The sequence below is a fragment of the Erythrolamprus reginae genome, chromosome 1 (genome assembly GCF_031021105.1).
Source record: "Erythrolamprus reginae isolate rEryReg1 chromosome 1, rEryReg1.hap1, whole genome shotgun sequence".
Classification (NCBI taxonomy): Eukaryota; Metazoa; Chordata; class Lepidosauria; order Squamata; family Dipsadidae; genus Erythrolamprus; species Erythrolamprus reginae.
Window position 1 is genome coordinate 387,054,135 of NC_091950.1, and position 17,169 is coordinate 387,071,303.

Below are 17,169 nucleotides of genomic sequence, written 5' to 3' on the forward strand. Positions count from 1 at the left end.
ATCAAATGAAAGGCTTATCTAAACCAGCATTCTGTCCCAGGGATAACCAACCAGATGTTTCTTAAGTAGGAAATGAAACTAATTATATATCTCCCCCCCCCTGTTTATATTCCCAACTACCTGGTGTTGTGCTGCTGTGATCTCTAAAAGACCAGCCACCTATAACACCAGCCTGACTAAAAGCTGAAATTGTACTTTAGAGTCACTCAGACTACTGTAAAGTTCTCCAATCCACTATCTAAAAATTTAATTGGGAGAGAAGACTGAAAGAAAAGCTGGCCCAGACACACATACCCTTCATCCCAGTTTACAACATGTGTACTTTCAAAGGGTTCACCTTAGAGGCCAACTGTGATGTCCATTTGGCACCTATCAACATTATATTTTCCTGGCCCAGTAGGCATGCCAGATTTAAACAACTTCAGTATGGTTTAATTGCTCACAATGTATGCTTCTTTATACTGAGTTTTACTAAGCTGCCAGGTTGTTTCTGTATTTATTTCAAAATTATGATTTTTATATTGACCTATTCTGTATACCATTCTAATTCCTGCTCCTGCTGAAAAATAAAATAAAAATATTTAGGAACACTCATTTAATTAAACAAATCAAATCTTTTTTAAAAAAATAAGGTAAATGTAACAGACATTTAGTGCAATTGGTTTATTCATGTAAAATCAGAAATGTAAAAATCAAAAGGGTCACAAGGAAAAAGAGAACTTAATTTTTCACTCTCTCCCCTCTTTAGAATGATTGCTTTCAATCAATAATCATTTTGCCCCAATTTTAGAGTCTTAATTTTGTTCCATTTCTAGAGGAATGCATGGATGGAACTTAAAATCCATCAACCAAATTGATTTGGATGTACATAAGGTAGCAATGAAAGGATGGCTCAACTGAATTCACATCAAATTCCAGTGTGGTCTAGTGGTCAGAATAACTGGCCAATTTTGGGAAACTAAGATTTAACTTTTCACCTTCTGACGAAAAACTTTGGTTAATCCTGAAACACCCTTAGCCATTTCAGTTTCAGTCTAACCAAGCTCTTAGGGTTATTATAACACAAATCTAATAAATAAATTGAATAATGTGGGTTTTTTTAAAGCAGAAAGGCAGTTAATTATCTTGTCTCCTGTCCTGACCTTCTTAAAAGAGAAGCAGAAGAAAAGCAAACCAGTAGGAAAGCTGACTGCATCATCACAAGAAACTATTTCTAGAAGCCTATCCCATTCTGTTGCCCTCAGGTAAGAAAAGGATTATGGGACTCAAAGTCCAATACATCTGAGAGGCTGGGAAATACTACCTTATAGGGTGGTAACCCAATAAAAAAAAATGATGTCAAAATCCCAACTTCCTTTTTCTTTCTCCTCACTTCCCTTTCTCCTTCCCTATGAATGGGAGCAGAAACATTACTAAATACTGTACAGTATTTGAACTGGAAGAGAGGAGGGGAGGGAGGGAGAGAGAGAGAGAGAGAGAGAGAGAGAGAGATGAAAGGGTATAGTGATTGATTCATTTTTTGTCCTTAGTGATAATTAATTGTAAGTCTATAAAATGAAAGTCTAAGAGGATTTCAGTGTCCTATCTATCTATCTATCTATCTATCTATCTATCTATCTATCTATCTATCTATCTATCTATCTATCTACCTACCTACCTACCTACCCACCCATCCATCTATCAAATTTATTTTTTCCAGGGAACGTATACCTGTAACCAGCTTCTTCTAAGCTTATTATACACATCATATTCAGTTTTTTAAACATCAATAGAACAGATTTCTGCAGAAAAACATACTATTCAGTATCAACATTATAGCTCAGTAATGGAAATCTATGGCACACTTGCCACAGGTGGCACATGAAGCCATATCTGAGGGCATGCAAGGTCACCTCCAGCACGCATGTGTGCACTGGACAGCTGATTTTCGGTGTTCTTTTTTGCTGTTTTCTCCCCTCCCCAAGCTTCACAAAAGCCTCATGAAGCCTGGGGATGGCAAAAAATGGCCTAATGGCTCAACTGCAAGTTCATTTCCAAACTTCTGGTTGGGCTGGGATTTTTTTGCCATCTCCAGGCTTCAGGAGGCTTTCCTGAACCCTGGGGAGGGTGAAAACAGTACAGTGGGCCTACTGGAAGTCCGGAGGCTTCAGTGAGCCCTGTGTGCATGCGCAGGGGTGAGGGCATTGCATTATGGGTGTGGGCACACACATGCGCTCTATCGCGTGCGTATACACCCTTTTGACACCTGAGCCAGAAAAGATTCGTTATCACTGTTATAGATGGTCAAAAGAAAGAAAGAAAGAAAGAAAGAAAGAAAGAAAGAAAGAAAGAAAGAAAGAAAGAAAGAAAGAAAGAAAGAAACACACAGGAACTGGCTGACTGGGAGATTAGAATTGCAGTCTTTCCAATACTCTGTAAGTTACCAATTTATCACTGAATGTTATCGGTACAATAATTTCTAATTTATTTTTTTAAAGGATTCCTGGGAAAATATACATGAAGCACTTTAACTTGTTTATAGCTGAGCACCCAGGATTTATTTTGCTTGTAAGAGGCAGTACCCATCTGCATATCATCCAAAGCATTGTTTCTCAACCTTGGCTAGCTGGAGAATTCTGGGATTTGAAGTCTACGCCTCTTAAAGTTACCCATGGTTGAAAAACCCTGTCCCAAAGAATCTGCCTTTCTCAAAACAACCTGCAACATCTGCAGTGCTAACAAAGTATACTGAACAGGTTAGTATTTTGAGCCTTAATTGTTTAACCCATATAAACCAAAGCTTTAAAGTTAAGATTTTTATGCGATGTGCTTTTAATAATAAATTAAAAATTGCTTAATGTTGCAAAGACCTCAAAGGTTAGCCAATGCCCTCCTTCTGCATCAAATTATACAAAATAATAAATATAGCCATAACTCTTTTGTTGCTTGTACCTAAAACACATAGTAGGTCTTTTTCAGGCCAGAATTATAGGATAGAGCTAGATCATGAGGACAAGACACAACCAGAAACAATTCCCAATGTGTTCATAAGGACTTCTGCCCAGATACATTGTGACGGGATCACAGTTCATGGAATGAAGCTAATAGGAAGCAGTTCCCCAATGCAGAAAATTATAAATAGAGTAAAAACAAGAACTATGTGGAATTGGAAGTTACCAAAATTCCCTCTTTAATCTCAGGTGCACTTTTTAAAATGCACCTGAGATCACTATATTGTTGAATCTTGGCTTCCTTTTAAAAGACACATTTAATGTTTATTTCATTGGGACCAGTATACTAAATTGCTAAATTCACTGATGAGCTGCCTAGTATTTCTTATCTTTTAAAATTCAATCAACGTCATGCGATCCATCCCAGATTGAAAATAGTATGACCTTTTTGCCATGAGAAAGTTTAGAAGATTCATTCTTACCTATGTTGGTGTGCCTTGAAACTCCTGGAGTACTCCGATTCTGAAGGTTGTGGAGCATGGGGCTATCAAAGGGAGATGAAGTCCAGCTGGTGCCCAATTCTGGTGTCATATAACTTGCTGGATATGGACTGGAGTAGGAGCCACTGAAACTCCGAGCATACTGGTCCCTGCTGTTGGCCGAGATACTAAGAGGGCTGCTGTAAGCAGGTGCTTCCCTGGAAGTAGTTGCTGGGATGGGGGTGCTGGTAGCAAAGGAGAACCTTGGGGATACTGATGGATGAGAAGATCCAGGGTTGTAAGCGACACTCTCAGCTCCGGGCTGAGTCCAGATGGAGTGGCTGGAGACTGGGCTGCCTTGCTGGGATGAACCACTCCCTTGGAGGTAAGGCAGGCTGGGGATCATGGTAGTGACTCTTGTGGTGGGTATGTAGACAGGAGAAGCAGCAGCTGTGGTGTGCATAAAACTGCTGGTCCCTTCATATGCTGGTGGGCCATGGTTGGCTGCCATTGCTAAACTCTGGTACATCTTTGAAGGTGCAGATTGGCCCTTGATTTGGAACCCAACCACACGGACAAATTATCTCCAGAGAGCCAAGTTTGAAGGCGCCTTCCTCCACAAAGGGCAGGATGGACCATTCAGTTCCAACTCAGATCCAGTGAGAATGGTTTCCAATCCAAGAAAAAAATCCCTAGCGGAACTGCCTAGGTCCCACTTTAGATCTTTCCTGTCTTCTTTGAGCCATCAGGACTGGCAGAATCTTGGGATCTTCACACCTACAACAGAGGCAACATTAAAATGAGATTGAATACAGAACGAAAAAGAGAAAAAGAAAGCAGAAAGGCCTCCCCATTAAAAGTATTTTAAGGAAGGTTGGGAAATAGGTTAGAGATAGATACAGGTAGTTAGTGTTCCCTCTAATTTTTTTTTGGGGGGGGGGGGCGGAAAAGTATAGTGTCTGAGCGGCAGTCCCTTTGGGACTGGGCGGCACAGAAATAATAAATAAATAAATAAACAAACAAACAAACAAACAAATAAAAAACCCACCATGTTTTGCCTCAGAGAATTTAAAAATAAAATACTGTACTGTGTGTCTATAATAGTGAGCTCATAATAGGGCAACTCTATCAATATCAAAATGCCACTTAAAGAGTTGAGCTAGTTTCAAACTAGATTTTGATTTTCTTTCTCTCTTCCTTACTCCCATTCTTTTTCTTTCTCTTTTCCTTCCTCTCTTTTTTCTATTTGTTTCTCTCTCTTCCTCTCTTCCTCTCTCTCTCCTTCCCTCTCACTCTTTCCATCTCGGCTTCTGGGCAGGTTTGAAAAATTCTGAGTTGATGATGGCTTTTAAGTGAGTGATTGCTCACTGCTCAGCTTAGAGGGAACTATGCAGGTAGTCCTCAATTTATGACCACAATTGCGCCCAAACTTTGTGTTGTTAAGTAAGATATTTGTTAAGTAACTTTATAACCTTCCTTGCCCTGCAATCCAAAAAAATAGACACAGTTTTCAGAGGATAATTAGAACTGCAGAAAAAACAATTGCTACCAATGCTACCATTGAGTACTGTACTTGTATACTGCATGAGTCAAAAAGTGGGCTGTGAAAATATTTACAGACCCCTTGCATCCTGGACATAAACTGCTTCAACTTCTACCCTCAAAGCAATGGTATAGAACACTGCACACCCGGAACAACTACATACAAGAATAGTTTTTTTCTGAATGCCATCACTCTGCTAAACAAATAATTCCCTTAACACTGTTGAGCACTTTTTTTAAAATTAAATTTTATTAGTTTTCAAATCTTTTCTTTAAAATAACTGTTACAATAATTCTTTGAGCAATTCTACATTGTTACGGAGTTTCATTTTTGTTTAAACATTGACGCATTACACTTAATCATATTTCATTTATCATTATTACAAACACATTTGTATTTACATATTATGAGACTTTTTTTATGTATTGCTTTTCTTTTTTTCTAAATTTAATCCACTGATACATTGTTCCCATGTATTACAATATCTGAATCTTTTTGGCCCCGTAATTCTATTGTACATCAGTCCATTTCAGCACATTCGTAAATTTTATTAATTATTATCCTTTCTGCAGGTATATCTGGATTTTTCCAAAACTGTGCAAATACTATCCTGGCTGTAGTATGTAATACTAAATATTTGATACTTTTATTATAGTCTTTTGTTAATGTTTCCAGGGGGAGGAGCTCTGATGTACACTCTATTGATATTTTGGTTATTTCCTGCATCTATTTGTGTAGTTTAGTCCAAAATCTTTTCATTTCAGGACACAGCCATCACATGTGAAAGAAAGTACCTGTTTTTTTGCATTTCCAACCAATTGGGTTCAAATTTGGGTAAACTTTTGCTAAACTTATTGAGGCTAAATGCCATTCTCGAGTCCTCGAGGATGGCATTTCGTCCTCGGAGAGGGGCGGCATACAAATCTAATAAATAAATAATAATAATAATAATAATAATAATAATTATTATTATTATTATTATTAATAATAATAATAATAATAATAATAATAACAACAACACATTTTATAATTCTCTTAATATGATATTGATTTGGATAATTTAAGATTTCTATTCCATACCTGTTCCTAATCTGCCAAGTGGATATTATGTCCTATATTTTGCGCCCATGCAACCATGGGTTCTTTGGCCACATCTTCAGTTCTTTCATATTGCAATTTGGAAATATTTTTGTTTTCTGGGCCTGTCACTCCATTTTCTTCCATGTCTATCTTATATTGAGATTGTATTTGTGCATAAGGCAGCCAATCAATTATTATTATTTGTTTACATAACTCTTCTCCGCTTTTAGGTTTTCCAGTTTCATCTAAAATATCCTTGTATTTTATCATTTTATTTCTATCAATTGTATTTGGATATATAATTGCTTCCATTGTAGACAGCCATTTTGGAGTTTTAATATAATGTTAATATAATGCTTTCTTTTTATTTCCAGCCAAACACTGTCAAATTTTTCACTGTCTACATTACGATTACTACTAATCTTCTCATTGTTCCTATCACCCATCTCCTCCCACATGACTGTATGACTGTAACTTTGTTGCTTGTATTCTTACAAAATTTATATTGACTGGTTCCTAATATGATTTGATTGCTTATTTGTACCCAGACTATCATTAAGTGTTGTACCTTATGATTCTTGACAAACTTATCTTTTCTTTTATGTACACTGAGAGCATGTGCACCGAGATGAATTCCTTGTGTGTCCAATCACACTTGGCCAATAAAATTCTATTCTATTCTATCCTATCCTATTTTATGCTACACTGCTCAAAAAAATAAAGGGAACACTAAAACAACACATTATAACTCCAAGTAAATCAATCTTGTGCGAAATCAAACTGTCCACTTAGGAAGCAACACTGATTGACAATCAATTTCACATGCTGTTGTGCACATTCAACTTTGTACAGAACAAGGCATTCAATGAGAATATTTCATTCATTCAGAGCTAGGATGTGTTATTTGAGTGTTCCCTTTATTTTTTTGAGCAGTATATAATATTCTATTCTACTCTATGTCATTTTTTTAAGTGCCGTTGTAACTCTGAACAGTCACTAAATGAACTGCTGCAAGTCGAGGACTACCTTTACTGTACAGGAATTTACACCATAATAATCCACAATTCCAGTGGATTGTGACTGTGACCGTGATCTGGATTCCTGCAAAACCATATTCAGGAATAATTTACAGGATTAATTATTGCTAACAGATACACATAGCACCATTAATTTTCACACACACACATATATCAATGTAAATTCCCACCAAATGAATTCATAAACAGCTAAAATATTAGAATAGGAAGAAACGAAAAAAATGAAGAAAATGCAGCCTTTCAAACACAGCTTTTCCCAATTTGAAACTAGCTAGATGTATTGGACTCAAATTAAAAAAAAATATTCAGTTAATAATATTTCTATCTAGAGAGCAGCCGCTTAGGGAAGGCTGTTCTGATTTCTGTTGATGCAGGAACAAAGTGAGCTTGTTCATTTCCTGATGAGAACATGACTTGCCCTTCCAATTGTCCTGATACATTATTTGAAAAAAATTATGTCTCAATGTAAATTGAGGCTGGCCCAGTTTAACAAAGCACAACAGTGTTTTGCTGAATATATATTTAGTTGAACATCCCCAAAATTTTAGCATTTAGTATTTTGGCAAAAATACTCCTGACATCTATATCAGGGGTCTCCAACCTTGGCAACTTTTAAGATTTGTGGACTTCAACTCCCAGAATTCCTCAGCCAAGTTGGCTGAGGAATTCTGGGAATTGAACTCCACATGTCTTAAAGCTACCAAGGTTGGAGACCTCTGATCTATATGACCATGACAGTTGACTATGCTGTTGCGTAGCACTTAATGATCTTTGGCTACTCTAAGTAAATGATAAAGAAAGAAAGAATTGACTGTTGTTTAAAAGCATGAGTTAACTCTGCAAGTAAAAACACATTGCACGTGTATATGGGGGAATTGAGATCCTCTTTCCCTCTAGGCCTTTACAATTCTATGCATGGTATGTATGTATGTATGTTTGGTTTTTATATTAATGGGTTTTTAATCATTTTTAATATTAGATTACTATTGTACACTGTTTTATTGTTGCTGTTAGCCGCTCCGAGTCTCTGGAGAGGGGCGGCATACAAATCCAATAAATAAATAAATAAATAAATAAATAAATAAATAAATAAATAAATAAATAAATATACACACACATAAACATACCACCGTCACCAAGTGGAATTTTCTAAATAAGACAAAAAATGGTATCCCTTCACTTCCATCCGAGCTACCATTATAGGGATATTAAAAATCTGTCCCTAACCTTAGTGTGAGTACACAGCTATTAGATCTCAAGTCCACTTTAAATCCTACACACACACACCCAAATTTATGCCCTCTGGAAATATCAAAGTGCAATTCTCATAATCCTGATCTATCATGGCTACTCAGCCCTAAAAGTCTATTTGTGATCTGTTTTCTTATTACTTTTGTTTGTGACTGTTTTATATAAAATACTAATTTAAAGCAAATAAGCCTATGAACCACATTCACACAATATACAGGTCAACAAAACAAAATGTATCTGCTCACATGCATACTATGCTAAAGCAAATATTTGCATAATGTAATTGCCTGTTTTATATAACCATGCTAAAAAAACAGTTGAGTTCTGAGAACACACTGCTTCATAAAATGCTTAATCCTGCTTTAGTGTAGACTTGGGCGAATCCACATATAATAAGGTTTTGAGATCAAACTAGAGAGGGGGGTGGGAGGGAGAGAGAGGGGGAGGGAGGGGGAGAGAGAATGGGGGGAAGGAGAGAGAGAGAGAAGGAGGGGCAGAGAAAGAGAGAAGGAGGGGCAGAGAGAGAGAGAAAGTGCAAGAGAAAAACTCAAATGTACCTAGAGCAGTATGTCTACCTGGCGACCTATAAATCAAATGTGAAAAGACAGACTTTGTCCATTCTGTGTGAAAGAGTCTCAGAAGTTTCTCTTCTGCTCATTACTTCCTTTTTATAAGACAAACTCATGGCTTTGAAAAATGACCTATGATCAAGAAACTGATTGAGCTGTGCATATCTTGTAGGTTTGGACAAAATTCCTACTCACCCAACACCAGAAGCTAAAGTGAGTGAGATTCAGATCTACCAGCCTCCAACATGCACCAATGCACGTTCTGGCTTAACTACTAAAACTTCTGCTTCTGGAGAGTCCAGATTGCATTGCATTCAACTGGTTGGTGCCTATTGTCATCTTTCCCCAGATCTTTCCTTTCCCCAACATCTTCTGGACCCCAGCAGACCCAGCTTAAGCAACCTGGGCTGGCAAGACTAGAAGGTAAACCGAAGAGCAGAGATTCAATTTAGGGGGAGGCTGGAAAACCTCTTTGACCACTGCAAGCATTTGTGAGTGGGAAGGGGTGCTCTCCATCAAGGATTGCAGAGGAGACCTAGGATTGCATGGCTCTACAAATAATTGACCAAGAATTGAGCAAGGTGAGAAAATAATATTTTACTGAGAGAGTAGTGGATGCTTGGAACTAACTTCCAGCAGACATGGTTGGTAAATCCACAGTAATTGAATTGAAACATGCCTGGGATAAACATATATCCATCCTAAGATCAAATACAGGAAATATTATAAGGGCAGACTAGATGGACCATGAGGTCTTTTTTTGCCGTCTATGTTTCTAATCGTTTTTTGTTCATAGAGTCATCCTGTGCTAGCCTAGTTTGAGGGTGATTCTGCTGTATTTAATGAGTCTTGCTCTCTGGAAAGCAGGCCTAAGATCACAGTCTTCGGGACTTTACTAGTTGTTTTGAAGAACAAGTTTATTAACTTCTCACTTTTTCTCTTGGCTATGCACCAGGATAGGATGTTGGTGCTTTTTTATATAAAAGTGAAACATGGACGGCTGGAGTTGTCCACAGAGCTGTATCCCAGCTGTGGATTTTAAAGTGTGAATTCAGGTTGCCACCACCTTTCCCCCTCCCGTCCCTTTCTGCCCCCTCCTACTCTTCAATGGCTCAGGGAAAGCTATATTCATCAGGCAGGGAGGGAGAGAGGGAGGGAGAAAGAAAGTAAATGAAAGAAAGAAAGAACAAAAGAAAGAGAGAGAGAGGGAAGGAAGGAAGGAAAGGAAGGAAATTCAAAAAAATGAAATTAACGAAAAATGTGTGAAACAAACTGTTGAAAGAAATATCTGACGAAATAGAAAAAGCTCAGGTCCCCTTCCCCACATTTTCAATTTATTTTCAGTCAAATAAAAATAACCTAATCCAACTGCCTTAAAATCATTTTGATATTACTGACATATTAGTAACATATTACTATCATTTCATTTTTTTCAGAGTCATTTGAGAAAATATGTCTACTGTTATATCCCAGTGAAATGATAATAAGTAGCAAATCTTAAGTACTATGGGGGTACCTATAATTGTTCAAGAGAAGTTGGGAAAACATGAAAAATAATAACTATAAAAACGAAATAGTTGCATTTGGGCAGTATTTGCACCTTTCATACATTTCTACAACATAGTCTCATATGGGCATAATTCACCAACACAGTTTACCTACTACCTACTTAATATGTATTAATCTTCCCATCAAAATCAATGGACTTGAAAGTGATTTCTACTAGATAATGGAATTCAATTAATTCAAAATACAGATCTAAGGAATGAAAATATGAAGCCTTCACACCAATTTAATTATCTCTTTCTTATAAGTAAATAGAGAAGAAGAATTAATTATTTTTAAATTAAAAGCAAAGTAGCATAAAGATTCCAGAATTACACCATAAGGCATTATTTCCACCCATCATTTTCTAGATATATTTACACGAAGATGGGCAATCATTTTAATGGTGTTCTTTCAAAGCAGATTTGAAGAGAAATAAGATTGCGTTAATATTTGAAACTATCGCAAATAGAAATAACCGATAGTCGAAACCGATCCAATGTTTCTCTCTAGCCATTTTTACCTGCTCAGGTTAAAATATATTACTTGCCTATACTGTTTTAAAATAATCACAACAGAATAAAAAAAGGACATGTGTAGAATAATACGAATAAGAATGCGGCCATAGTACGTTCAACCATTCTGAAAGGGACAATATAAAACAATTGGAAACCTATATTTTATAATCTCGTCTCCTGTTTTTTAATCTTTCTAATATTTTTCTCCTTTTGAAAACCAGAATTTTACTGTTTTTGAACCAAAGAATATTCTAGGGGCCTGCAGATTTTCTCTGAGGAAACCCCCATTCGTTCTCTTTAGGGAAAAAAACCCCAAAGGAGAGAGGTTCAGTAGATAAATCCCCTTTTAATTGGAATAAATTGGAAATAAAAACATTTTTAACCCAAAATATCTTGCAAGCTTGAAGTAATCAATGTCAGTAAAGGAACAAGAGTAATAATAGTCAAAGAAAATTCGGTGTTTACTAATTCAGCGCAAATATAGACATCGAATTCAAGATCGGTGAAATTTAAAAACCCTTTCCCTTGGATTGACTTATGAACGCTGCGTCAAAAAAACCCCAACGCCATTAATTAAAACCAAACGAAATGATTTTTACCCCTAACATCCAGAATATAGTATAGGACTCCCGCCAGTCCATCTTAAAACTACCGGGAAAGTCATATTTTGTGCGTTATTATTAGAGTCTTTTTCCCCCCCAAATTCGATAAATAAAGGGATGTTGAACGGTACGCCCAAATCTTTATTTTTTTCCCCCCCTCTCTCTAAAACTACATTCGTTATGATTTCTTACGCTGGTAGAGAAAGGGTTTGTTTTCGAGAAGTCTGCATCCGAAAGAAAATACTGTACCCAGCAATGAAGGAAAGGGCGATGCCGGCGGGGACGAAGGGGGATAACTTTGGGCCAGCACATCTGCGCGGCTTGCTCCAAACCGGAGCTCCCTTCGCTCCAAACGGGTGCGCCCGGAATAAATAACGCACAAGAAAACCCACCCGCGACCCGGGGAAATGTCGCTCGGACAATAACTTCTGACCAAAAAAAAGATCAACCCAACCCACCGGGGACCTGAGAAAGCCAAGAAAGACTACAACGACCAAAAAGGGCTCGCCAAAGGCGCGTTGTGGAGTTCCGGAACTAAAAAGGAACCGGGACTCACTTCGAGCTTTTTTTTCCCCCGCGGAGCCAAACCGACCTGCTTGGAAAGCCGCCTTTGGCTTCTTCGCCTCCGCCTCCTTCGCGAACGAACCCTTGGAAGGGGCGCCTGATCAGAAAGCAGCGAGAGGCGCAACGGTGGCGAGGAAGAATCGCCCGGACGCCTTTGGCCTCTCGGCTGGGTGGCCCGCGCGTCCGCCCGCCGTCACCTCTAGGCCACTGGAGACGCCGGGAGCGAAAGCGCCTCCTCCTCCTCCTCCTCCCCTCACTTGCCCAGGCCGGGCCTCCTGGGTGCCCCAGTCCGCCTTGCCTCTTTCCCTCTGCAGCTCTGCCTGCCTGGACGGCCGGGGAGCTGGCACGGTAAGGAGGGTGCGCTGCCTTGGCCCGCCTCACTCCCGGTGACGCCGACGCCGCTCTGACTCTGGGCAACCACGGATGGGAAGCTTTGCTTTCTCTCCCCGGCTTTTCTCTTTCTCTCCCCCCCCCCCCCTTCGTCCTTCTTTCCCTGCACTCTTCCTTACTTGTCTCCACCCTGGTGACTGGCTTCTCCACAGCACCACGTGGCGGGGGACGGGATGAGCTGGGGGGCGGAGAAGGGTGGGGGAGGACGAGGGTATCTGTTGCACCATCAGCCGGCGCCAAGCTTCATTCCTGTGGGGGGGGGGGGGAGATATATATACATACATACATATATACAACATATACGCATATACTGTACATACCGGCACGCACGAATAGACGGACGCAGCATGTTGAGGGAGAGAAAGAGAAAGAAATAAAGAGGGAGGGAGAAGAAGAAAGAGAGGAAGGGAGGAAGGAAGGAAGAGAGAGAGAGAAAGAGAGGGAGGGAGTGTGAGAGAGAAAGTGAGAGGGGAGAGAGGGAAAGAAAGGGAGAGAGATAGAGAGAAGGAGAGAGAGAGAGAAAGGGAAAAGAAAGAGAGAGAGAAGAAAAGGAAAGAGAGAGAAAGAAAGAAAGAAAGAAAGAAAAAGGAAGGAAGGGTGATTGAGAGATAGAGAGGGAGCGCAAGAGGGCATAGGTACGCAAGTTCATGGCCCCCTGGTTGCAGCTGTAAGCTTCAGGGTGGGAGAAACCCACCTTCAACTTGTGTCCCCAGACAACATAACTAGGGCTTTAACTGTTTCTGCCTCCTCCTCCCTTCCCAATTTGGTACCCTCCAGATGTGTTTCTCCACTGCCATCATCACTGCCACCTTATCCCCAGCCAGTGGCCTCAGGTTGTCGTTTCCATCTGGTAGGCTCCATGTCAAGAGAGGGGATGCCTTACAGAAAGAGAGGTCCTTCCCTTAATTATCCTGTGCATAGCTGTTATTGCTTCCATGTCAGGGGGTACAGTTACCTATCTTTAGCAGTGAGTTCTGCAGCTATGCAGATTCTCCTCTGGAATCCCTTCCTATTCGATTCATTGTACTGGAGTAGGATAAAAGAGAGGGGGGGACCTCCCTCCACCCCATGCAGGAACTTCCAGGACTAAAAAACTGACAGCTGCAGGCTCTACAAAACAGGACTGCACTTAGGGGCAATTCAAATCACCATGTAGATTTTGGTCTGGTGATTTAGTGTTGCGGAGAAACTCACCCCATGTGATCCAGTGATCAAGTGGGTAGAAGTGCATGGGAGTGAAATCCCATTTTGCAAGTGTGTTTGGACATATAGAACGGTGGAAAAGTAAGTAAGTAAATAAGTAATTAAGGAAGGAAGGAAGGAAGGAGGAAGGAAGGATGGAAGGAAGGAGGAAGGAAGGAAGGAGGAAGGAAGGAAAGAAGGAAGGAAGGAGGAAGGAAGAAGGAAGGAAGGACAGAAGGAGGGAGGGAGGGAGGGAGGGAGGGAGGGAGGGAGGGAGGGAGGGAGGGAGGAAGGAAGGAAGGAAGGAAGGAAAGCAAATTGGGGTGAAAGAGAACAGGAGTTTCGTAATGGAATCAGTTTAACAAGGCAATGGTTAATTCTCCCTTGCTCCCTTTCACATTGGTAGGACAGCAACATTTGGAAATGCTGCATTAAAAGAGAAGTGAGATTGGACAATATAACAAACATTTAGGACTCCCCTTAATTTAGTGACTTTTCTTCTATAAATGCCTCAGGCTTTCCTTCAAAGTTCTGAAGACAGCTTATCCACAACTTTCTTCTCATTTAATTCCTTCTGCAACCCTATGAGGGTCCAGGTCCTGGACTTCTTTGATACAGCCTCCTCAATCTCCAACTGCCTAAACCAGCTTCCCACTATTCTGAGGCCGGAAACTTAAAAAAAAAAAAAACCTAGCGTAAATGGTGTAAAATAGGGTTGATGCATTCACACAATCACCAAAACAAAAATTCCCTTTTCCCCTCCTCTCCCCAAAAAATCTGTAGGAAAATGAGAAAATCATGATCCAGCCAAGAGTGTGATATGGTTTTCAGTATTGCTTTGGTGGATGCAGGTCCTACCTTCCCCCAGAACCATATTCATTACCACTAGAAATGACTACCTCACCTTAGCTGAGAATCAACTAGCCAGCTTCAAGGATAGATGGGACAATTTGAAGTTGCAGCTTCTCAGCTTCAGCCAACATTCTGAATTCAGCTTCATGTAGCTCAGACCCCTTTGGGAATTGCTTTCCTTATGTCAGAAAAAACCCAAAAGCATTCAGTCCCCTCACCCCACCTTTGTGAAGGAGAAGGTGAACTTAAGAAGGAAGGAAACTAATGGCGGCTGGGATTCACTCACTAATGCAGCTGCGAGAGCAATCATGGGCTTCCCTAGGTATGCCCATGTGTCACCAACACTCTGCAGTCTGCATTGGTTGCAGTTTCCAGTCTCAATTCAAAGTGTTGGTTATGACCTATAAAGCCCTTCATGGCATCGGACCAGAATATCTCCAGGACCACCTTCTGCCGCACGAATCCCAGCGACCAGTTAGGTCCCACAGAGTTGGCCTTCTCCGGGTCCCATCTACGAATCAATGTCGTCTGGCAGGACCCAGGGGAAGAGCCTTCTCTGTGGCGGCCCCTACCCTCTGGAGCCAGCTCCCCCCCTGGAGATTAGGATTGCCCCCACCCTCCTTGCCTTTCACAAACTTCTTAAGACCCATCTCTGCCATCAGGCATGGGGGAATTGAGATATCTTCCCCAGGCCTATAAAGTTTATGTATGGTATGTTTGTTGTGTGTATGTTTTTTAAATTGTGGTTTTTTAGTTTCTTAAATATTAGATTTGTATTTTACATTGTTTTTTACTATTGCTGTGAGCCGCCCTGAGTCTATGGAGAGGGGCAGCATACACATTTAATAAATAAATAAAATAAATAATAGCATTCATACAATTTGCCACGCTGGGCTGAAATGGAATGAGCACATTCTGAGAAATGAACTAGGCTAATTTCATTGCAAATACATAGATAGTATGTAAACTCTGGTATGTATGTGGCATGCAGTACATGGACATGTCTGATTAATTTGTATTTACAGGATATTACACCCTGAGAATTCAATATGACTGAGAGAGATTGAACACTGAACTCCAGAAGTCAGCTCCATTTAATTTGTCTATGCTGCAATGATACCTAAGTGAAGGGCTACCAATATTTTTACTACCACACTGTGGGCGTGGCTTGTGCAGGACGCCCTGCATTTTGTTTCAACATCTTTCAGTGCAAATTGGGTGCTCTGGGGTGGAGCTCCATTTTTGCTACCCCACTGCATTTTCCCCTGTCTGGGCAGCAGCCCACCCCTGCCTACACTTGAAGAACAGATCCCTCTTCCTTGAGTCAATCAGATAAGTCTGGTTGGTATGGTTTATTTTTGCTTCTGAATGGAGGACATCTCTAGAAGGGCAGCTTGGTTAGAGAGCTTCTAATTCTTCTCCAACCTGTTGCCTTCCATTTTTAATTATGATTCCCATCAGCTCATCTTTTATGACCAAGGATCAAAGATAATGGAAAATATACTGCAGTCCAAAATATCTGATGAACATCAAATTGGAACCTCACATTAATACCAATAGCATAAATATAATTTTAATTAGAAGATAAATGGAGGAGGAATTATATCTGCTTCTATAAAGAGAAAGCTGCAAGCAGTGAATCAAATTTAACTTGTACTGACTCACCATAAATGTTATATATTGCATGCTAGGTAAACACCATTTTAAAAAACTAACTAAACATAGTATTCTGTATGAGAACTGTTGGTGTCTTTGTTTCTTTTGTTTTGACACTGTGTTCTGTGAACATAACCTGGTTCCTCATTGATTGTCCTGCAAAGTGTAAATGCTCAAAACATATTTAATAAATTAATCAGCCAACTGAAGCATGTTGTGCAAGCTCTGTTTATAGAACAGAATTATATACAATTTGGATCCAAGCTATAAACAGCTTCTGGAACTCACTGTCGCAAACCAGGCGGTAAGAAGGTGAGATTTAAATGACATTCAGAGAAGAGTTGTGTGGTGGACTATTCTGAAGCAAAAGATGTCTTTAAAATGTTGGGGAATTGTCAAAGGCTTCTCAAGAAATGGCTGCCACGAGGAGTTATGCCTATTGACTGTGGAGTGCCAGCTGCAAGAAAGCCATTTTCAAGGATGCAAAAGTCCCATATCTGTATCAAAGACAACTCCAAAATAATTTGGTAAGATACATTCTCAGGCAGACACAACATTGAAAATCGCCAGGCGAAAGATACCCATCCTTGTAGGCAAAACAGACCCTTATCATTAACTGGCCTTCTGGCATCACCTTTTTCTTTTTTTCTCTGGATAGTTGGACACTCTCCTGTCTGACTTACTGGATGGCATCTACTTAATATTGTTTTGAATGCCTCCAGGGTTCATATGAGCCCAATGACGTTAAAGAAGAAAGATAAAGAAGGCACTGGATCTTATTTCTTTGTTTAGCAATATGGGGAAAATATTTTCTGACCCCTCGGCATCCTGGACACAAACTGTTTCAACTCCTACGCTCAAAACGTCGCTACAGATCACTGCACATCAAGACAACTAGACACAAGAACAGGTTTTTTCCCGAATGCCATCACTCTACTAAACAAATATTTCCCTCAACACTGTCAGACTTT

The 17,169-nt window shown here is 39.9% G+C and overlaps 1 protein-coding gene across 2 annotated transcripts in view; it reads right to left on the minus strand.

Annotated features, from left to right (window-relative positions):
• GATA4 (GATA binding protein 4) overlaps positions 1-12,659 on the minus strand; it is a 56,848-nt gene extending 44,189 nt beyond the window's left edge. The window contains exons 1-2 of one of the 2 annotated variants that reach the window (XM_070741748.1): positions 12,628-12,659; positions 3,413-4,186 (exon numbers count right to left, since the gene is read on the minus strand). In XM_070741748.1, coding sequence (XP_070597849.1) covers positions 3,413-3,938 — 526 coding nt within the window. In that variant the 5' untranslated portion in view covers positions 3,939-4,186; positions 12,628-12,659. Of the gene's footprint in view, positions 1-3,412; positions 4,187-12,146 lie in introns of both variants that reach the window. The other variant, XM_070741739.1, reaches the window with a different exon arrangement.
• Between the last annotated feature and the right edge of the window lie 4,510 nt (positions 12,660-17,169).